The 23,391-nt window shown below is 39.6% G+C and overlaps 1 protein-coding gene across 5 annotated transcripts in view; it reads left to right on the top strand.

Annotated features, from left to right (window-relative positions):
* Patj (PATJ crumbs cell polarity complex component) overlaps nucleotides 1-23,391 on the top strand; it is a 307,480-nt gene that overhangs the window by 12,126 nt on the left and 271,963 nt on the right. For all 5 annotated transcript variants that reach the window (XM_041651469.1, XM_041651475.1, XM_041651470.1 and 2 more), the window contains exons 2-8: nucleotides 3,825-3,870; nucleotides 3,970-4,136; nucleotides 7,495-7,689; nucleotides 9,251-9,390; nucleotides 11,016-11,211; nucleotides 13,935-14,063; nucleotides 21,938-22,156. In XM_041651469.1, coding sequence (XP_041507403.1) covers nucleotides 3,849-3,870; nucleotides 3,970-4,136; nucleotides 7,495-7,689; nucleotides 9,251-9,390; nucleotides 11,016-11,211; nucleotides 13,935-14,063; nucleotides 21,938-22,156 — 1,068 coding nt within the window. In that variant the 5' untranslated portion in view covers nucleotides 3,825-3,848. The remainder of the gene's footprint in view (nucleotides 1-3,824; nucleotides 3,871-3,969; nucleotides 4,137-7,494; nucleotides 7,690-9,250; nucleotides 9,391-11,015; nucleotides 11,212-13,934; nucleotides 14,064-21,937; nucleotides 22,157-23,391) is intronic.

Raw genomic sequence — 23,391 nt, 5'->3', positions numbered from 1 at the left:
CTCGGGACCTTTGGGAGAGCAGGCAATGCTCTTAACCTCTGAGCCATCTCTCCAGCCCCTGAACTACATTCTTAATCCATAGTTTTTTAATAAAAATTCAATCCACCCTGAATCTATAAAGTTTTAGGCTAATTTTTGTTTTATTATTTTTCTGTGATGTTGGGATTGAATCCTCATGCATGTTGACCATATGTTCTCCACTGAATTATAACCTCATCCTCCAAAGGCTAGCTTTTAAATTCCTCTTTTCTGTTTTCTGGAAACAATCACTATTACTTCCTAAATGTTTTTCTAGAAAATTTCCCAATGCACACTTTTTGTCTTTGTTTGGAAATAACACAAATATTCTGCTAAATGCTGCTTTCCCTATCACTTGGGCATGTTGTACAGCTTTCCTGTTTTATACAAAGGGTGGGTTTTCCAGCATGCTCAGGTCTCATGTGAATTTGAGATCTAACTCAATTCCAACTGTATAGCAGAAGTCAGACACAGATAGCCACGAGGAACCCCAGCCAGCAGGTAAAACTCCCAGGAATCTTACTTTCCTGGATTTGACAGCACACAGCCACCATGTTTCAAGTCCTCTATTTGATGAGTCCATAGGAAATTAGCTCTAAGTGCATTTTGTAGCCTCTTACTGAAATTCTTAATTTGTCCACTGAAGTAAAATTCAGTCTCAGACATTGCTATTTTGAATAGCAAGTGGTTTGTTGGTAAGGAGATGGTTTTGATGCCAGTAATATGTTCTCTTGAACAGGAAAGAATAAATACTTGCTGGCCATTACGGACATCTGTAACATGAATTTTAATTGTTTTTATTAATAAAAACCCAAAGTAGGATATAGGCGTTAATACTGAAGATCAGAGAAGCAGAGTGACCTGCCACTAGTGTTCTTACCTCTATCAATGCTCAGGCCAAAAGGGCGATCCTGACTGCACGAATCCTCAGACTGATCTGGCTCCTGTCTCCTCCGCCTTATATTCCTCTCCACACCCATCCATTTCGCTCCTGTGTCTACCTCCCTAGTGCTGAGATTAAAGGCGTGTGATCGCAGGTGCTGGGATCACCTTTGTGTGAGTTCTGTTTCTTGTTTAGGCAAAAGTAGCCCATGGTGGTCTTGAACTCACAGAGATCCACCTGACTCTTAAGAGCTGGGATTAAAGGTGTGCGCCACCACTGCCTGGCCTCTATGGCTAACTAGTGGCTTAGCTGCACACTCTGATCTTCAGGCAAGTTTTATTTGTTAGATCACAAATAAAATATCACTATAGACATCATGTAAAATCACAAATCTCTCAAATCCTCTCACAAGTTCATTGTGGTCAGAATCACACCACATGCCCTGTAGAATTAGATAGTTTAATCACATTCTAACCAAACATGACCTGTTGGCACATAATTACGGCTTTTAAGGAAGTACGATGGGGCTGGGCATGTAGGTTGACTGTACAGTGCTCGCCTAGTGTGTGTAAGATTCTGATCTTCGATGCTCTTGTGGCAGGGAGGATTCGGCTGGTGGTGATGTGTTGACCGAGATTTCTATCTCACCCAGCCCTGCAGTTGTTCAGTCCCAAAGAAATCACACAGAGATCTACATTAATCATAAACTGATTGGCCTATTAGCTCAGGCTGCTTATTAACTCTTATAAGTTATATTAGCCCATAATTCTTGTCTGTTTTAGCCATGTGGCTTGGTACCTTTTTTGGCGAGGCAGTCACATCTCTGTGTCTGGATGACGACTGCAGACTGAAACTTCCTTCTTCCCATAATTCTCATTGCCACGCTTCTACTTTTTGCATGGTCGTCATTGCCCCGCCTATACTTCCTGCCTGGCTACTGGCCAATCAGCATTTTATTAAAAATAATACAAGTGACAGGATAAAAGACCTTTGTCCCACAGCAGTAATGATTGTGACTGACCTAATCATTTCTTTGTGTATATTTGTTTTCAATCTCTTGGAGACACTTTTTTTTTTTAAAGTGATGTACTAAATCAAAAACAAATCCATTCACACAAAAAAATTGGGCCTGGAGAGATGTCTCAGGGGTTAAGAGTACTTGGATACTCTTCTAGAAGATCTGAGTTCAATTCCCAGGACCTACATGACAGTTCACAACTGTCTGTAACTCCAGTTTTAGGGGATCTGACACCCTCATAGAGGCATATATGCAGACAAAACACCAACACACATAAAAAGTGAAAATAAATCATTAAAAAATCCAGAAAATTCTGTGGACTATACAGAAATAGTTTTCTAAAGGAAGACTTTCTTTTTTAAAATTTGTTTTTACATGATTATTTTATTTTTATGTATTTACTTTCAGATTGGGTCTTGTTGGCCTGGATGGAATTTAAGGAGACCTTTTCTGTCTTGAAAGCCTTTATTTCCATAAGCCTTTCTTTACTTATACAAACCAAAAATGTCTCTGTTTCCTGTTTCCCAGCTAGCCATGCCTCAGGAATCCATGGATTTTTGGACTGTGTACCTGACATTTTGGAATAAAGGTCTCTGTTAAAGTGTGTTTGTGAGGCAGGCTGGGAAGGAGAGAGCCACATGCCATTGGAGAGAGAGAGAGAGAGAGAGAGAGAGAGAGAGAGAGAGAGAGAGACCCAGAAATTGAAATCCTGGTAAAAGAGAATTAAATTAAATTTACACCTCTCCATTTGTAGGCACTAAATTGTCCTCCTAAAAGATTGTGCAGTCTGTCCTCCTGCCTGCTTTTCAGAGGCGTCTGGGGGCAGACTCCTGCTGTTCTTTTAATTAACTAGTCATTCATACTATACTAGACATTCAACTATAACAATGGCATCTTACAGTTTTGAGCTTGCATTCTTTGCTTTATCAATATTGATTGATTAATGGCCTTCAGACTGGTTTTGGGCGCTGTGCTCATATAAAAAGAACAGTGCCATCCTGGCTGTCCTCATAGCTGCCTGTTCGATTGTTGTGAGGATTGTGCAATTGTGGTGCTGAGTATATGAGGAGTGTTTCTGAGATGCTCTGATCTCAGGTTTTTGGGGAATTTTCACACGGGGAACATTTGCATAGACTACCTGGACCCCTACCAATGCTGATGACAGCCTTATTGGTTTTGTTGTTGACATATCATCTCTTGTAGCCCATTCCAGCCTTGAACGCCTGGTCCTCCTTCCAAGTGTTGGGATTACAGTTATGTGGTGCTGGGGATAGAACCTGGGGCTTCCTGCATACTGGTTAAGAACTCTACCACCTTCACCACATCCCTACCCCAACCCCCAGTACTCTACTTTTTGGATTCACCCTTATTGTATGTGTCAGAAACTTTTTTCCCTGAATATTATATTTATGTAACATTTATTTGTTTATCCACTAGTATGACTAGGCATCTCAGTATTTCTAGTTGGGACCTTTTACAAATCATACTATATACTTTCATGTACAGGTCATATTTTCATTTCTCTTGGGTAAATATGAGCAGAAGGGGTAGATTATATAATTAGTGCATTATAAATTTTGACTTTATAAAAAACTACTTATGATTTAAACTATAAAAAATTAATAAAAATAAAGTACCAAATAATTTCCCAAAGTGGTGTGCCATTTTATTTCCCTACTAACAGCATGTGATAGCTGTAGCTGCTTTGCAGCCTTGCCAGCACTCACGCTGGTCTTTTTAGATTTTCCCCATCTGAGTGGACATGGATTGATGCCTTTATGTGGTCTTAATTTGAATTTCACTAAGAACAGTTTTGACAACGAGTGTTCTTGAAGTTTGTTTTATTTTCCTCTGTAGGACTACAGACATACTTCTATAATTAAGGTTAATTTTTTTTTCCTTTAGGCTTTTTGAAAGGGACAATCCAAAATGCCTGAAAATCCTGCAGCAGGTATAGAAGCTATAACTTTTTATTGTTCAATTACTTCATTTAGATGTGGATGGTGAGATGGTGTCTAACATGAGCTCTGATCGCCTTTCTCTAACCAAGAGAAAATGCAGGTGCTGCAGGTCCTTGACCGCCTGAGACTGAGACTGCAGGAGAAGGGAGACACGACACAGAACGAGAAGCTGTCCGTGTTCTACGAGACGCTGAAGAGCCCTCTCTTCAACCAGATCCTCACTCTCCAGCAGTCCATCAAGCAGCTCAAGGGACAAGTGAGTGGTTCCTTGGCCTTACCTTGGTGGCTTCAGATCAGTGAAGGAGTATAGGAGGATCGTCACTCTTAGGTTAGCAACTGTGCATGAGGCCTGCAAGCTGTGGGCAGCCTCGTGGATGGTATAAGTGTGGATGAAGTTTATGTTGGGCTTTGGAGTGTGATAAATAATTAACGATCAAGTGCTTTAGGATCTTAACATTTTCTTCAAAATTATAAAATAGCTTCTAATTTTATTTCTTTGTTATATGGTGTTGAGACTGAGCCCAGGGCCTTGTGTATGCCGGAACCCTACCACTGCACCCCATTCTCAGCTCTTGACATTTATTACCTGTTTAGTTACTTTTTTCATTACATTTTGTTTATTTTTTGTGTGTGTGCAGGTATGTATGTAGTATGTATATGGGCATGTGTGGCAGTCAGAGGACAACTTGTGTATGTTGATTCCCTCCTTATACAATGAGGGTCCCAGAGATCCAACTCTGGTCGTCAGGCTTGGCAGCAAGTGCCTTTATCTTCTGAGCCCTCTTGCCTACTCTCTCTGTCTTCTCTTTCTCTTTTTATTTATTTATTTTTTTAAACTTTATTTAACTTTATTTCATGTGCATTGGTATAATGATGTCCGATTCTCTGGAACTGGAGCTACAGACAGCTGTAAGCTGCTATGTGGGTGCTGGGAATTTGACCCAGGTCCTCTGGAAGAGCAGTCAGTGCTCTTAACCCCTGAGCCATCTTGCCAGCCCCTCTCTTTCTCTTTTTAATAAACAAGTGTATTGATTGATTTTCTTGTGCATATGATGTATGTGCATGTTTGTGTGGAAGGTGCATGTGGAGGCTTGAGGACAATCTGAAGTATTGTGTGTGGGTTTCAGGAATCTGAATTCAGGACATCAGCATGGCGTAACAAGCACGTTTACTCAGAGTCCTCTCCTGGCCCTTGCTGTTTATTTAATAATAGATTGTCTTTTATTACTTATTTGTCAATTTCATGCAAGTAAACAGTGTATCTTGAACATATTTCCCCTAGCTTCTAACAAATTCTCTCCAGGTACCTCTATTATGTCCTTTTTTCTGCTTCATCCTTTTCTTTTCTTTTCCTTTCTTTCTTTCTTTCTTTCTTTCTTTCTTAAACTCACTGAGTTCTATTAATACTGCCTGTTAGGGTACTGACTGATCTTCTTGGCTTGATCTTGTTTGTGTTTGACATTTATTCTTTTTGAAAATGTTAATTTTATTGTTTATCTATTTGAGACAGGGTCTTACTGTATAGTCCTGGTTGTCCTGGAACTCACATAGACCCACTTGCCCATATTTGCAAAGTGCTGGGATTAAAAGGCTTGTTACTACTGTGCAAGACCCCCATTTATAACATTTTTACCTTATACTCTCACCCTTACAACCTCTCTCGTGTTCTCCTCCTACTCCCTCTAAACTTCGTTACCTCTTCTCCTTTAATTATTCATATTCATACATATATGTATATATGATACAGTCCACTGGTTCCATTTAGTGTTGCTCATATGTGTATATGTTGAGGGATGACCCTTTTTTAATCTATCAGAGTTCTGTCCCTGAAGAAGACTGGCTCTCTCTTTTACCTGCCACTCATCGAGGGTGGGACTTTCTAAGATTCTCCCTATCCATGTTGCTACATCAGCTGGCGTTATCTTTATGTAGGTCTTCTTTAGGTGACCATATTGTAAGAATTCCATGTATGCAACTCTTTGTCATACATATAAGAAACTATCTTCACATTTATTATTATTTTTTAAGTCTATGGATGTTTTGCTTATATTTTATAGTTGTATCACCTTGTGTGTGCCTGGTACCTGCAGAGGTTAGAATAGGTTGTTGGATTCCCTAGACTAGAGTTAGAGATGGTTGTGAGCCACCATGTGTGTACTGGGAATTGAACCCAGATCTTTTGGAAGAGCAGCAAGTGTTCTTAACTACTGAGCCATCTCTCCATCCCTCTTTAACATTTGTTATAACGTTTTTATTCTACTGTGTGGGCACTTGTATTAGCCAGTGTTTTACAAAAGTTACTTCTTGTAATGCTAGGGTGCTCTTTTTTAGAGTGTTTAAGTGGCCTTGTGATTTACTTGCCATTAATATTATACAAGGATGTTGAGTGCCTCAATTTTCATATTCACCAAATGGGATAATGAATGACATCAGTTGGGCTATTACAAGAGATTCAATGAGATAATATGATATCCATGTAGGAATCTTGTCTAGTGCCTGGCTCTTAGAAACAATGATTAAACACTGTTGCTGTGAGTATTATTGTTTGCCTGCTGTGGTTCTTTTGTGGCTCCTCCATGGAGATATATAGATAAATGCAAAAGGGCCCAGTATCTTACATAGGTGTGTCAAGAATAAATTTTAAAAATAAATATCTTTTATAATATTAAAAAGCTTTTTCCTTAAGAACATACTGATTTGCTTATAGGTACTTTATTTGTTTTCTCTAATTAGGAATTATTTTGTTGGGCGTTGGTGGTGCACACTTTTAATCCTAGCACATGGGAGGTAGAAGCAGATGGATCTCTTTGAGTTTAAAATAGCCTGGTCTACAGAACTAGTTCCAGGACAGCCAGGGCTACACAAAGAAACCTTGTCTCAGTAGAACAAAACAAAACAAAACAAAAAACCCATTATTTTAGTTATGTGCATGTAAGTGTGTGTAGGGTGGCAGAGGTGTCAGATTCATTGGAGCTGTAATACAGGTGGCTGTGAACTGCTGATATGGATGCTATGGTACTTGGAAGAGTAGTATAACTACTGAGCCATCTCTCTCAACACACACACACACACACACACACACACACACGGTTGTGAGCCACAGTGTGTGCTATGAACTGAACCCAGATCTTTTGGAAGAGCAGCAACTGCTCTTAACTACTGAGCCATCTCTCTATCCCCCTTGTTAATGTTGTTTTATTTTACTGTGTTGGCACTTATATCAGCCAGTGTTTTTTATTCTCTCTCTCTCTCTCTCTCTCTCTCTCTCTCTCTCTCTCTGTCACCCACACACACACCGCACTCATACATATACACCACTACAATCTACGTCTCACTTTTTTTCCCCCTCTCCCTGCCTGCCTCTCTCCCTTCCTTCCTAAGAAAGAGTTTCACTCTGTAGCTCTGGTTGGCTTGCTAAATATAGAGAGCAGGTTGACCTTTTACTCATAGAGGTCTTCCTGCCTCTGTGTCCGAATACTGGGCTTAAAGTCATGTGCCACCATGCTGGCCCTTTACTTCTTTAATATGTATATAAATTATACATATAATGCAATAGATAGAGATTGTTTATTTTCTATAGACTTCTGTTGATTATTTTCTTATCTTTCCAATAGCTTAGCCATATTCCTTCGGATTGTTCAGCCAACTTTGAATTTTCTCGGAAGGGTTTGTTAGTGTTCACGGATGGTTCCATTACAAATGGGAATGCCCACAGATCTTGTAGTAATTTAACTGCATCTGGATTGTTGCCTTGGAACCCAAAGGCAGGAAATGAAGACTTTAACTCAGTCATTCAGCAGATGGCTCAGGTAAGGTTATGTCATGTCACTGAGTATTTAGCTTCATTAATTTCTCTTCTGTTTCACTTTTTAAAGGAGAATTATTCTTTTTGTCTTAAAATTACTATGTATTTTGTTTGCTTATACTGGCAGGAGGAATTGTGTCTATTCCTAACAAGGAACTTGCCATTAAATTACAGGACAGTAGAATATGCTCGCAGCAGCCTGCAGCCCAGTAGCATTCTGCAGACTGAGGCAGGGGACCTCTAGTTTTGAGGCCAGCTTGAGCTGCATAGACAGATACCCTGTCTGAAATGATAAGAAAAAGAAAACAAACAAAACAGAACACTATGAGAAAATTTCTGTTATACTTTTATATCAAAATGGAATTTGTAAATTACAATTAATATAATTTGGAAGATCTAGGGAAATATTAGAATGGATAGTTTAACTGTAGCCCCTAATACCTACCAAGAAGTAAATAGTAGACAACTGAAGTTTTTGACTTTTTAAAGAAAATTTAGAATTCTTGTTGAAGACTTGAGATTGGTTGCTGGCACTCACGTTGGGTGGCTCACAAATGCCTATTATAACTCCAGCTCCAGGGATCCAGCCCTCTTCTGGCCTCACAGTCGTAGGCAGTTCATGTGCACATACCTGTGCACAGATTGATACCTATACACATAATTCAAAATAAAGTCAATCTTAAAAATAAGAAGCTGGGTTTGGAGGTACACACCCTTTAATTCTAGCACTTGGGAGGCAGAGGTAGGAGGATCTCAGTGAGTTTGAGGCCAGCCTGGTCTACAGAGTGAGTTCAGAACCGCTGGGACTGCACAAAGAACTCTGTATCAGAAAACCAAAAGAGAAGAAAATACGTCAGTAAGTATGTAAGTAAGTAAATAAATAAATAAGTTTGGGTTTGGGAATGAAAAGGAAATTGTTTCAAGTCACGGTAGTGGAAAATATCCTAGTTCTTTCATGACATTAAGCTCCATCTGCTCTGCGTGAGGCCCTTGTGATGTGATTGTTTTTATGATGCTCTCACACTGTACATGTAGTTGTTAACCAAAATGGTGACATACTCTGCAGTCCTGGGACTCTGCAGCCTTTTGAAATGATCAAGTGAATGGATTCATTAATTCATTACTGTGGATGTAAAACAGAATGATATAAATGCAGCTGGTTCTGACTGGACTGAACACTAACATGCTTCTGGCATATCTGATTTGCCTTCTTTTCTAAAAGTGTGTTTTGCATCAAGGGGAATTTAAAGAAATTTATGCACAAAGTAATTGAGAATTTACTATGGGAACGGGTGTTTGTTTTCAGTTTTTGTCCAGCGCAGAATCTATCTCATAATGTGGATGAATTGTAAAATGCTTCTCAGTGCTGTACTCTGTGCTTTGTTAAAAACAGTCAAGTTAAAAGGTTTCCAGAGCCAGCATATCACGAGAACGCTGAGCATATTCAGACTGATAGCGACAACATAAAAGCGGCTGTGTGTTGTGCAGTTCGGTTCTGTGGAAAGGTGATGTTTGGATGCACATCATGGTTGTTTTTTCTTTCTGACTTTTCCCCCCTTCGTTAGGGTCGGCATGTTGAATATATAGAAATAGAACGCCCTTCAACTGGAGGCCTTGGATTCAGTGTGGTGGCCCTGAGAAGCCAAAGTCTGGGATTAATTGACATCTTTGTGAAGGAGGTTCATCCAGGGAGTGTAGCAGACAGGTGAGGAAGTTCATTTTGTACTTGGTCCATGTTTTCTTGACAGCTCTGGAAATGTTAGAGAGAATAAGAAACTAGCAGTAAAAACAGTAGCAGTAGCACCCAGTGCTGGTTAGCTCTCTAGAGGTTCTTTAACCCCACTGTCTCCACATAAACCTGCTGTTGTATTTGAAGGGTTCCACACAAAGTTTTTGTGTCTTTGATTTCTAGTCTAGATAACTATTCAGGTAGCAGTAGTGGCAGATTATGATTACAAAATTCTGTCAATATTTTTTCACATTTATTCTGTCTTTATAGATGATTATTTCTAGTCTCTTTAACCCAAAATTTAAAATAATAGATCCACTGGGTTATAATCCAAATAGTATAAATTTTCCATTTTGAAGGGATGTTTAATACACTCAGTGTGTTTCTGTCATTCCCATTATTGTAGATAATAGATCCATTGGGTTATAATCCAAATAGTATAAATCTTATACCATTTTGAAGGGATGTTTAATACACTCAGTGTGTTACTGTCATTTCCATTATTCTAGAAATAGTAAAAATTCTTGAAACTTCATCTACTAGAAAAAGAGCTCCCACTTGTTATATATGTTTACGGCCACTCCCAGCTTCTTCCTCCTTTCATCTTCTGGTAACAACTTGCTTTTTAAGAAGAGCATCTATCTATAAAGTTCTGGAACATCCTGGGAAGTGCTGGTATAATAATGGGTTATCCTTCCTGACTGTGTATTGGATGTTCTGATACAGGATGCTCTTATCTATGATGTGAGAGTCAGTCTTCCTTGCAGCCTGACCTTCCGCCGTGTAGTCAGTGAGCCTCTGGCAGTGTACACACGTCTCTAGCTTCAGCATTTACTTCTCAGTTCCTTTAAAAGCTGATTGTGAGGCTCAGTCTTAGTCCATTTTCCTATAACAGAATGCCTGAAGTTTTAAAACTTACAACAAACAGAGGTTTATTGGCTCATAGCTCTGGAAGCTAAGAAGAGTATGCCAAGGCATTTACAACTGACTTGGGCTTCTTGCTGTTTCTTCACATGGTAGAAGGTAAGGTGAAGCAGGACAACAAGGAGTTAAACTTACCTTTTGTGAAGACACCAATCTTATCCATGAGTGGATAATCCTTACAACGTCATCTTCCCTTAGAAGTCCTACATCTTGATACTTTACAATAGAAATTAAAATTTCCACAGGTGTTTAGAGGCACGGACATTGAAACCATAGCAAAAACCTTTCTAAATATTCTGTTGACATCTTGTTACCCAAAATGTTTCCCTTATGTGAAACTAAAATTGAATACATGTAATAAAAGTAATATCAGCACCTCTGAGACAGATTATCTGGGGCAGAGTCTATTCTTACAGACTCATTAGTCAAAAGATTCTTGTAGTTTGAGGCTGGATGTAGCTTTTTCTCTCCAACTGTGCAGTCTTGCTCAAGTGACTTAATTTTTCAAGTTTTAGAGTCTCATGTGAAAGGGCAGTGTTAACATGAGTTAGGATGGTGTAAGAGAAACGTAAGTGCTAATGGACCCTCTGATTCATAGAAGGATGCCAGAGCCAGCTCCGTTTGCGTGTTCAGGCTGTCACAGTACTTAACACATTCTTCTTTTCTTGTATGATTAGGGATCAAAGATTGAAGGAAAATGACCAGATTTTGGCCATTAATGACACCCCATTGGATCATAATGTTTCCCATCAGCAGGCGATTGCATTACTACAACAAACCACTGGGACTCTGCGTCTGGTTGTGGCCAGGGAAGTGGGCCACACACAGGGCCGCACTTCCACCAGCTCAGCTGATACATCTCTGTCTGAAATGGTGGGTCATAAGCTTGGGAACATATTCATTCTAAATTATGTTACCACTATAATAATAGTTGGTAGTCATTGAAGTCCTTTCCATTATTCTAGGTCCAGAAAGGTGATCATATATCTAAATGACAACATTACAAAATGTTTATTGGAGGAATTTGTTTTGTTTTTGTCTTTTTAATGTCTGATTTTTTTTTTTTGGTCTATTTAATGGTTAGTTTCCTTACTGGAGATTATTATATAGAGGCCAAATCAAATATTATTTTTAACTTATTTAGTGGTAAGATGTTGTGTGTTCTTTGTTGTTATAGTAAGTTAATGTGTGTGTAGGAGGAGGGGGAAATGTGCTATGTAGCCCAGACTGGCCTTGAACTCACAATTCCCTTGGTTCAGCCTCCTGAATGCTAGGATTATGGGTGTCTGCCACTATACCTTTGAGTTTCAGAGGTTTTATTAGAAGCTTACTATTGATTATCTTAAGGAAGATGTGGTTATTTTTAAAATCTTATATTTATAGCTGGGTGGTGGTGGTACACGCTTTTAATCCCAACACTCGGAGGCAGAGGTAGGCGGATCTCTGTGAGTTCGAGGCCAGCCTGGTCTACAGAGCAAAGTTCTAGGACAGGCTCCAAAGCTACAAAGAAACCCTTTCTTGGAAAAAAAAAAAAGCAAAAATCTTATATTTATGAATTATAGTGGAAGTTTATGACTAGATTATTGATTTTACAAAATCATTGCAGTCATTTTTTTTCATGTAAGTTTAAAAAAAAACAGATGTCACTTTTAAAAAATTCAATTTTGAGCCAGGGATGGTGGCACACACACCTGTTGTCCCAGCACTTAGGAGGCAGAGATAGGTGGATCTGTGTATGTGAGCAGGGACAAACATGTCACAGTGTACTTATAAAGGAGAGAGAGCAACTAGTGGGAGTTGGTTCTTTCCTTCTACCATGTGGGTCTGGGAAGTTGAACTCAGGTTGTCAGGCTGGTAAGCAGGCACCTTTACCTGTGCAGCCCCATCTTTCTGTTTTTAGTTGTTTCTTGACTTGAAAAAAATCAATGCCTCTTTTATCTTTTAAGCTTGTTACATTTTATAAATTCTAAAAGCATAAAAATTGGCTGGGCAGTGGTGGCTCTTGCCTTTAATCCCAGCACTCCGAGGCAGAGGTGTGTGGATCTCGATGATTTCAAGGTCAGCCTGGTCTACAGAGTGAGTTTCAGTACAGCCAGGGCTACACAGAGAAACCCTGTTTCGAAAACCAAACCAAAACAAAACAAAAAACCAAGAATGACTTGATAATGTAGAATAGAAAAATTAAGTATGAAAATGACTTCCGCAGTTGAAATTTATGAAAGTATGTGCATTTGTCATGGGAGTCTGATCAAGGAAAATTGCTTATGCCTTTTTGCATGTTTATGTTGCTAATATTTCGAGTTTGGAGAAACTCTGTCTTCTCTCATGAGTGTTCTAAATTAGTTTGTTTGTCACATCCTTGCATGGGTTTGGGAACCCTGCCTAGGAGGCAATGAGGAAATGCAGAAAGGACTGACTCATAGACACATGTACACAAACAGCTGGGATTGGGTGGGCTGGACTCTGATGGAGAAGCTGTAGCACCCTGGAAGCTCAACATGGTTACTTTATACAGTTGAACAGGGAGGTGGGGCTATTGCATGCAGCTGAGCAGGAGAAAGGCTTAGCTAGTTTGTGGGAGCAGTCTCTGTAGAGGAGCTTCAGGGAAAGCGATGATGCACATGTTCAACCACCTATCTGCATGTGGACCAGAGGAAGACTTCGCTATTTCTCTGAGCCTGGTAGGGCTTTGCCACTCCCATGAGCCTGAAACGTGGGTCCTTGGTATGGCCATGTCCATGTCAAACACTACATATTCACTCAGAACATTACTCTTCTCCCTACACTTTTTAGTCATATTAAACTTTGGTTCTTCACAATGTTGACAGATTAATTTTCCTAAGTCATTGCTTTCTTTAGTTTTGTTATTCTTTTCAGTCTTTGCCTCATTCTGTTTCTTGACTCGGCTTTGCTCTTGTATTTCCCTCTTGTTGAATGCTTGTTTTCTTTGTATTACATTTTTTATGAGCTTGGTCTTGTGTAGTCTACGTTTTCCTTGAACTCATTATGCAGCAGAGGCTGGCTGTGAATTCCTGATCTTCCTACATCTACCTCCTGATTACGGGGATTATAGGTGTGTGCCTCTAGTACTTGTAGTAAAATTTAAATTTCTGCTATCATTAAACTTTTTCATGATTCTTCATGCATATTTCCTTTTATGAACCTTCCTTTCCCCCAGCTCCCTGAAATCTTTGTAACATTGTGTTTATCTTTCAGCAAATGCATATTCATTGGTTCTCTATGTACCCTGTGCTAGGTTATGGGCACAGATTGGGAAATGTTTCTAGTCCTTTTTGAGTTGTAGTGTTGTATGATCTGTATTTCAATTATTTATGCTTATTTTCTCTATTGAATTATAATACCCTATGGGTGAGACTCTCTACCTTGCTCTGATAATAGTCTATCCTCTATCATCTATCCTCTATCAATCGATTGATACCTCTACCAATATATGGATACCTTTGTCTCTATAGGTAGTTGTCTCTATTAATTGTATGAATTTTCAGTTTCTTGCAAATCTGTTATATATTATCATACAGGAAACCTAAGAATCTGTGGGTAACCAACACTGACTTTAACCTTCCATTCATGTGTAGGTGTTTTGGGGCCACACTGAAGAGGTTGAGCTCATTAATGATGGCTCTGGACTAGGTTTTGGGATAGTTGGAGGAAAGTCAAGTGGCGTGGTTGTGAGGACTATTGTTCCTGGAGGATTGGCAGACCGAGTAAGTTGATTTTGTTTTATCATTTTGCTTTTATAAAATTTGTCTTGTTATGATTTGAAATCAATTTTATAGCATGAGTTGGTAGGATACATGACTCAATAATTTGAGTTTAAGTATAACTTACAACATTTTATAGCATAAATTTGCTTTATTTAAACAATTTCTAATTCAATTTTTTTGGCCTCTAATTAACAGGGTTTTGGTTATATAAGAAGAAAATATTTTTATTGTAAGGAATTATTAATGAATATTTACATTTTGAGCACATGTATTATTCTTCATCATGTCTTTTAAGGGCCCAATGGTAGAATCAGAATATTCAGTGAACATATGCATTTGTTCTGGGGTAGGCAACATGGCTCAACAGCTAAAGATGCTGTGAAGCCTGGTAGCCTGAGCTTGATTCTGGAACTGATGTACTGATAGAAGGAGAGCACTAGCTCCACAGCTTTGTCTTCTGACTTCCACATGTGTACTGTGACACACACTCCCCCATTAATAGTAACTTAAACAAAATCCATTTTCCAATATTGCACATGTAAGTTTTCACTTATTTATTTTCTGGTATTATATGTCAAGTGTGTACCTTTGTTGTTTAGCAGTGTTTCCACAAGTAGGCCATGTAAGAACTTGACAACTTTCTTTTCTACTTAACTTTACGTGGAAGAAAATGTTAAATACTATATTTGTTTTTATTTGTTTACTTATTTATTAGTATATGTGTGTGTATGTCACAAGTGTGTGGGTACCCATGAAAGCCAGAAGAGAGTGTGTGGTATTCCATATAGGAGTTAGAAACTCTTGTGAGCCTTCTATGAAGGTGCTGGGAACCAGACTGGGTCCTCTGGAAGAGTTGTGAGTGTAAGAGCTAGCCATCTCTCCAGCCTCGCATGACTAGATTTTAGAAATTGTTGTAGAAGTTTGAGCTCATGCTGTTTAGAATGCTCATGGTAATTCAGAAGTAACTTTACTTCTGTATTCGGAAAACATAAATTTTCACTGACTGTTATCTATAACTAACAAACAGTTAAGTGAACATGATGAATTTGTTTTACAGATTCAGCTTTGAGGCAGGTAGGTTCCTCAGCTCCTTAGTTCTCACAGGTGGGCTCAAACTCAGAATTTTTTAACCCCACCCTGTTCTTCCTGTATCCAAGTATATTTATTTGTAGAATGTTTTGTCTATGGGTACCTTGGGGTCTCATGCCTTTCATGTGTCTTTGAGATCAAAGCAATTCGTATAGTAGTAATAATAATAATTACTGTTATTATTTCTTTTCACTTTTATTTGTACCTACAGAACAAAAGCAGAGGGAAACTAGAACTAATGGGAAATTAATGCAGAATAAGACAGGGGCCCCAGACTCGTTACAGCTGTCAAATTCACTATGTGGTGCAATAAAAATGATTGTCAGTAAACTTTGACCTCTCAGTGTATGTGTGAGGAGTCGTGCTTGATTGTTTTAAAGCACTTGAGTGAATTAGCCATTAAAAAATATGGGGGGTAAGGGTGGGAGAAATGTCCAAGTGGTTAAGACCACTTGTTGTAGAGAACCTGAGTTGTGCTCCCAGCATTCACATGGTGGTTCATAACCATCTATAACTTAAGTTCCAGGGAATTCAACACCCTCTTCTGACTCCGCAAGCACATGTATTGCACATACATACATGCAGGCAAAACACTCATACACTTAAAGTAAAATAAATCTAAAAAACTTATTTAAAATATACATTGTTCAAAAATTTGAGAAAACCAGCAGAAAGATAGTGATTATTTCGCTCATCTTAAGCTTTTTGTACTTCCTCCCTGACTTTAAAATTTCTTTTGAATATAAATGTGCTTTGAGGACTAGAGAGGTGGCCTAGTAGGTAAGAATGCTTTCTCTGCAAACAAGAGGACCTGAGTTCAAATCCCCAGAACCCATGTAAAAAGCCAGGTGGGTGTGGCTTTCTTTGCCTGACACTGTGCTATGGGGAAGGAGATGAGAGGCTGCAGGGCTTGCTGCCTGACAGACTATCTCCACGTTCAGTGAGGGGTTGTGTTTCAGGGTAAGAAGATAAAGAGTGATAGAGCAGGATACCCAAGAGCTCTTCAGCTCCCCACACACATGCAAAGATGTATGCACCTGAGTATACATATACATACCATACACGTAATATGCCACACACAACACACGTGTGTGACTAGAATGGGAATGATCATTGTGTGTGTGTTTTTAAACCATACCTATAGTGGATGGTGGGAAAATGGCTCAGTTTTTGAGAGCGCTGGGGATCCAATACCCTCTTCTGACATCTGGAGACACGAGGCAAGCATGTGGTGCACATACATACATGTAGGCAAAACACTACTACACATAAAACAGAAAATATTAAACAAATACTTTGTGTGTGTGTGTGTGTGTGTGTGTGTATAGCACACTGTATGTTAGAGTCTGAGCATGGAAGACAGAAGAGGGTGTGGGTCCCAGAAGTTGGGGTAACAGGCATTGGAAGGATACTGGGCTATATTGCATGGGTGCTGAGGTTTGAACTCCAGTCCTCAGGAATGTGCAACAAGCATCCTCAACTGTTGAACCATTTTCCATTCTGCGAAATAAAATAAATTTTAAAATTGTTTATTTTTTTAACCTAAAAGGAATAAGACATTATAGAAGATTCTTTTGTCTCTCTCTCCCCTCCCCTTCACCCTAGAAATTTTGGTAGGCTTTGCTAGATGGAATGACATTGCAAAGTGCAGCAGTAATTTTGAAAAACAAAGAACCAAATAAATTTAAGTGAAATCAAATAAGTTCCTTTACTGTAAGAATTTTCTGAGCTTTTTAATATACTAATGTGTGTTATGAGTTTTCACAAGGACACCGTGATGTGCAGAGTTTCCCAGATTAATCCCATTGAGGCACTGTTGGGAAAAGCCCAAGTCTGATTCTCACCCTTTCCTGGAAGGGATCGTCACTGTTTCAGATCATCTAGGAGGGGCTAGGGGGCCTGTCCATCACAGATTTGTAATGGCGAAGCAGGAGCTTGTGCCAAATATTGTCATCTGCCTAATATACATCATTTTAATGTAATCCTCAAAACAGTCTTAAGTTTTATTTCCAAATCATAGGTATGGAAACTTTAAGAAATTGTCCAAGGTTGTACAGCTAGAGAGTGACAGAGCTACTCCTCTTATTCCTGCTAATGCCAGATAAAATCTTCCAATTCCTCTTGCTGTAACCATCCTGTAGCACCCTAGCACCCAGTCTTATTATGTAGTCTTGAATGTGTTCTCTCAGCACGCCTACATCCTAAGCTAGTGCATTAGCTACTTTTCCCATTGTTATCAACAAATACCATCATGATGGAAGAAGGCATGGCAGAGTTCATGGTGCTGTGAACATTTAGCTAGGACTCCTTCTATCTGGATAGACTAGAAAGCAAAGAGCCGGGAATGCTGGTGCTCAGCTGACTTTCTCCAGGTTATTCAGTGCAGGACCCTGGCTATGGGATAGTGCCATTTACATCCAGCGGGTCTTCCTTATATCTCTCTGGAAACACCCTCACAGACATTCCCAGAACTATGTCTCCTAGGTAATTCCAAATTAAGTCAAATTGGCAAGGAAGATGAGCCATCCCAGAGATCCTCTCTGAAAGGGAAGAGAGTTGCAAAGTAACTCAAAAACTGGGTGGAAATATACTGGAGAGATGGCATAGCACTTACTGCTCACTCATGAGGACCAGACTTCAGATCCCAGCACCCACATTGGACAGTTTATACATGCCTGTAGCTCCAGCTCCAAGGGATTAGGTAACCCTTTCTAGCCTCCTTGGGCACACACACACACACGCCTATTTGCATTCTCTCTCTCTCTCTCTCTCTCTCTCTCTCTCTCTCTCTTTCTCTCTTTCATACACACACACACACACACACACACACACACACACACAGAGAGAGAGAGAATTGTATGCAATTCCTGCCAGGGAGCACACACACACACACACATGCCTATTTGCATTCTCTCTCTCTCTCTCTCTCTCTTTCATACACACACACACACACACACACACACACACACACACACACACAGGAATTGTATGCAATTCCTGCCAGGGAGCCTTGTACATATGATACTAAATTTAATGCTCAGAATTCCTCAAGACAGAAATTTATTTTCGCTTTTGCATAAGAGGGATCTCTGAGCTAGGTATGATGAACATCAGACCAACTTGGGTTTATCAGACTTTAAAGCTCTTTCTTGTCCAGCTGCTGTTTATTGTAGAAAGTAAGTAAAATAGAAAATTTAAAGATTTATTTTTATTTTGTGTGTTTTGGTGCTGTATGTGTGTGCACCTTATACATGCAGTACCCAACAGAGGCCAAAAGAAGGTATCCGATCCTCTGGAATTGGAATTCCTGAATGCTGTGAGCCACCATGTGGGTATGAGTCATCTTTTCAGCCCATGTATATTGTTTTTCAAAGTTTGATAAAAATCAATTTATCTTTTAACTTACTTAATTTTTCTTGTAAAGACAGGATGTCACTCTGTAGCCTAGGTTGGCTATGAACTGTACTTTATAGGCTAGACTAGCTTTAGATCCAGGGTAAAGTTTTTGTCTCAGCGTTCTGAGTTCTGGTATTACAGATGTAAGTCATAATGTCTGGTTTACATGTCAGTTAATGTATGGATAGGGAAATATATAAATTTGGGTTGAGAGAGAGAAAAGGTCTGTCTGTCAGTAATTCTCAGATATTCTCCAGTATTCACAGCATTAAACACATCTTTTAAAGGACTTCTTTTGTTTGCTTTTTTGATTTTTTTTTTTTCGAGACGGTTTTTCTGTAACCCTGGCCCTCCTGGAACTCATTCTCTAGAGCAGGCTGGCCTCAGAGATTTGCCTGCCTCTGCCTCCTGAGTGCTGGGATTAAAGGTGTTGTGCCATCACTGCCCTGTTGAAGCTTGCTCCAACAAAATCAGCTGGGGATATTTGGGTAGAGGCATGAGGATTAAGGAAATGTCAGACTGAAAGAAATGCAGATAGGAAACACGGGGTAGATTCAGGAGACTGCCAGTTTATGCTGCACAGTCCAGAGTTTGTTTCAGAACCTGCTTATATACAAAAACAGAACAAAACACAGCACTGTCAGTCAGTATCTAACCACCGGTCATTCCTGTCCTTGAGGAAGCAGACTCCTGTCTGTCATGCGCCTGCTGCTTGCAAGCAGTTTTAACTTTCTATCTCGATGTTCCTAAGGTTTGGTGTCAGCAATATTCTTTCTGCTAGATAGTGTGTTCTTTTTTTCATGGGCAAAATGCTTTTTTCCATGGGCTTAATCAAAACTTTCTCACAACCCTCAAGGATACTGGAGCAAGAAGAGCAGGCGAGCTTGAGCTCAAATGACTTTTTAGGTCAGAATTGACTCCAGACGGAAACTGAGTCACACGTGGGCTACCACAGTGCCCCGGCCATTTGTTTTGTTGGGTTTTTTTTTGGGGGGGGGGTTCTTTATTTTTTATTTTTATTTATGTATTTTTTTTTTGAAGCAGGGTTTCTCTGATTAGTCCTGACTGTCCTGGAATTCACTCTGTAGACTAGGGAGGTTTCAAACTCTACCATGCCATCCTTCTTTAGATCATTTTATTTTACTTTTGCAAAGGCATTGAAATGTTTTCAAAAGTTGTTTTGTTTTTGTTCTTGAAGTGCAACTACTCAGTGGCTGAGGCAGGAGGATCTCAATGTCAAGGCTTTGCTGGCTACAGCACAGCATATTGTGTGCTCAGGTGTTGCACAACTCTTGATCAACTTTCATTGATTTGTGACTTAAAGAACGAGGTGATCCATAGGTACTTTATGGAAAGAGAATGGTGAGACTATCAGTGAAATACAGGTTTGGGGCTGCTGGATAAGATAAAGCAGCTGCCATTTCGGCATCGTTCATATCAATCTGACGGCTATTTTTGCACTCACTAATTCCTTAGAACACCTGTTTTTCTGTAAGGAGAAAATGTTTGACTCTCGGTGACAGATGCAAATTATCTACATGATTTTAAATTAAGAGTTGAAGTAAAATAGGGAAAAAAAATAGTTTCTGGGAAGTGACTAAATATATACTTGATGGTGTCGTGTTCTTTGTTTGCCCAGCTAATATTCTTTATTATTTGACCAGGCCCCAGTTCTGTTCCTGATGGTCCAACTCCAAGGCAGCTTTGCCCATTTTCATCAGGGCTCCTGAAGCTCTCATTATTTTAAAATTTTTGTTACTTTGAAATTTTTGTTTCTTTGTTTTTTCAAGACAGGGTCTCTCTGTGAAACAGTCCTGACCATCCTAGAACTCAACTCTGTAGATCAGGCTGGCCTCAAACTGAGATCCGCCTGCCTCTGCCTCCCAAGTGCTGGGATTAAAGGTGTGTGCCACCACCACCCAGCAACTTTGAAAATTTTTAGTGTGTGTGTGTGTGTGTGTGTGTGTGTGTGTGAGAGAGAGAGAGAGAGAGAGAGAGAGAGAGAGAGAGAGAGAGAGAAAGCTTTCACTCTAAGGAGTGCTGGAATTAGGAGTATAGGCCACCATATCCAGTTTACTATGTGGGTCCCAGGTAGCAAACTCAGATTGCCAAGGCTTGTGCCACATCTTCTAGGCCCCTGGATACCCCTTAAGTAGGTATTTATTTTAGCTGAGTATTATGTGGGTAGAAACAGAATATCACCATTATTAAAGTAGAAAGGCAGCTAGTTTTTATTCCCGTCCTCTGTAGGTAGAGACTGCTTGTTCGTTTCCTGGCTGCCCATACCCCAATAATAACATAGAAACTATATTAATTACAATACTGTTTGGCCAATAGCTTAGGCATATTTCTAGCTAACTCTTACATCTTAAGTTAACTCATTTCTATTATTTTGTGTATCGCCACAAGGCTGTGGCCTACCATTTTCTGGCTGGTGGCTGGTGTCTTTCTCCTTCAGCAGCTGCATGGCGTCTCCCTGGCTCCGCCTACATTCTCTCTATATCTCTGTTCAGATTTTCCACCTGGTTTTACTCTACTAAGCCACTGGCCAAAACAGCTTCTTTAATAACCAATGGTAATAAAGCATATTCATAGCATACAGAAGGGAATCCCACATTATCTCCCCTTTTCTGTTTAAATAAAAAGGAAGGTTTTAACTTTAACATAGTAAAATTACATATAACAAAACAGGTATCAAGCAAGAATTACAGTTAAAATATTTATGTCTACTTTATTTTTTATCATAACTAAGGAAAATTTTAATTATAACTATTTATTTTTCAACTCCATCAAAGACCCCAGAAGGATATAATGTTACCTAAGTTAACAGGAAGTGTATTGTAAGCAACTCCCAAAACTTTAGAATTGACAGAGACATCTTGCTGCCTGGACAGTCACCCAAAGTTCTTCTGTAATGTTGGGGCATCCATCTTCCGCCTACAGGCCCATAGTATCCAGCAGACTTTTCCATGAAGCAGGAAATTTGGAAGATTGTTTCAGCTCTATTGGCAGTTTGTCTGTCACTTTCTTCTGTATCCTGCAGAATGTCTGACTGTCGTGGACATCCTAAGCTTTTGATTTCTTTCTTACCTACGTGGTCATTATATTCTGGCTCTAAGCTATTAGATGTACATTAAAAACCCTCCAGCAGAGACCCATTCTAGAGGTCTGATTACTCATTTCATTTTGGACCCTTCCATCTTTGTGTTCTACAAGTAATTGCTTTATCTTTTGTCAGCTGAGTAGATCATTAGAAATGGTTTGTCCAGCATTTGAAGTGGCTTCGTCAGTCTTTTTGCCAGAAATGAAAGTCTGATGTATTTTTATTAAGCAATTAAGCTAAATCATAGATTTCTCTGAATAACTTGTTTTTCTTTCTTGCACCAAAGGATGGGAGACTACAGACAGGGGACCACATCTTGAAGATTGGTGGTACAAATGTGCAAGGGATGACCAGTGAACAAGTTGCTCAGGTGCTAAGGAACTGTGGGAATTCAGTGAGGATGTTGGTGGCCAGAGACCCTGTTGGTCAAATTGCAGTGACACCTCCTACACCTGTATCCTTACCTGTTGCCCTGCCTACTATAGCCAACAGGACCCTTGGTTCTGTGAGTATAAAAACCATTCTTCTTATATCAAATGCTACCTGTGATTCAATGCAAGATGAGAAATTCTCTCAGCTGGGTGACCATAGTAGTATAAGTCACACTTCAGTGTTCATATTTAAAGCAGAGAGAACTCATGATGAATATTAGACATGTCTGTTTCTCTCTCTTCCTCTTTTTGGTGTGGTGTGTACATGCATACGTGCATGTGTGCAAGTACATGCACACATATTTGCCTTGAAGCCAGAAATCATTGTATTCCACTATTACTCTCTACCTTACTTTTGAGACAGAGTCTTCTCACAAAGTTGAGCTTGTCATTTCAACCAAACTGGATGGCCAGCAAGCCCCTGAATCCTGTCTGTCTCCCTAGTATTGAGAATACTGGTTGGTATATGCAACCATGCCTGGCTTTTAACATCTGCTGCTAGGGTTCTGAACTTTGTTCCTCACATTTATACAGCAAGTGCCTTGCTGACTGAACTGTCTCCCAGTTTCTCCTCCCCATGAATAAAAGCATGAAGAGACGGGAAGAGAAGGAGACTCTGTTAGAACAAGCAGAAGGCTAGCACTTATCTTCAGAGAATCATTTCCTGGGAACTAAAGAAAAGGAATTTTGTTTTCTGATTTTTGTTTTTGTTTTTCAAGACAGGGTTTCTCTTTGTAACAGTCTTGGCTGTCCTGGAACTTACTTTTTAGATCAGGCTGGCCTCAAACTCACTGAGATCTGCCTGCCTCTGCCCCTCAGTGCTGTGATTAAAGGTGTGCACCACCACTGCCCAGTGGACAGGATTTTATATCTATGATGTTAGCACTTTGTTTAGTTTCTCCAGGTTGCGGTGCTAATTGATTTCAGTTCCCATCTTTACTCATGCTCACTGAAGTCTTTTTATCCAGTCCACAAGGCTCTCTGATGTGTGTGGTTAGTTTCTGATGCTGATGTTTGGGCTTGAAAACAGTGCTGGTGTTTAGATACCTTATCCCTTTTAGATGAAAGTATTAAAGTTTTAGAGCGGGGCGGTGGTGGCGCACGCCTTTAATCCCAGCACTCGGGAGGCAGAGGCAGGCGGATCTCTGTGAGTTCGAGACCAGCCTGGTCTACAAGAGCTAGTTCCAGGACAGGCTCCAAAACCACAGAGAAACCCTGTCTCGAAAAACCAAACAAACAAAAAAAAAAGTATTAAAGTTTTAGAGCCAGTTTTAATATATATATATATATATATATAATAACTAGCTTC

Source organism: Microtus oregoni, unplaced genomic scaffold (genome assembly GCF_018167655.1).
Source record: "Microtus oregoni isolate MIOR12 unplaced genomic scaffold, Mior012 000005F_ref0000423, whole genome shotgun sequence".
Taxonomy (NCBI): Eukaryota; Metazoa; Chordata; class Mammalia; order Rodentia; family Cricetidae; genus Microtus; species Microtus oregoni.
This window is presented reverse-complemented; position numbering and strand designations above follow the sequence as displayed.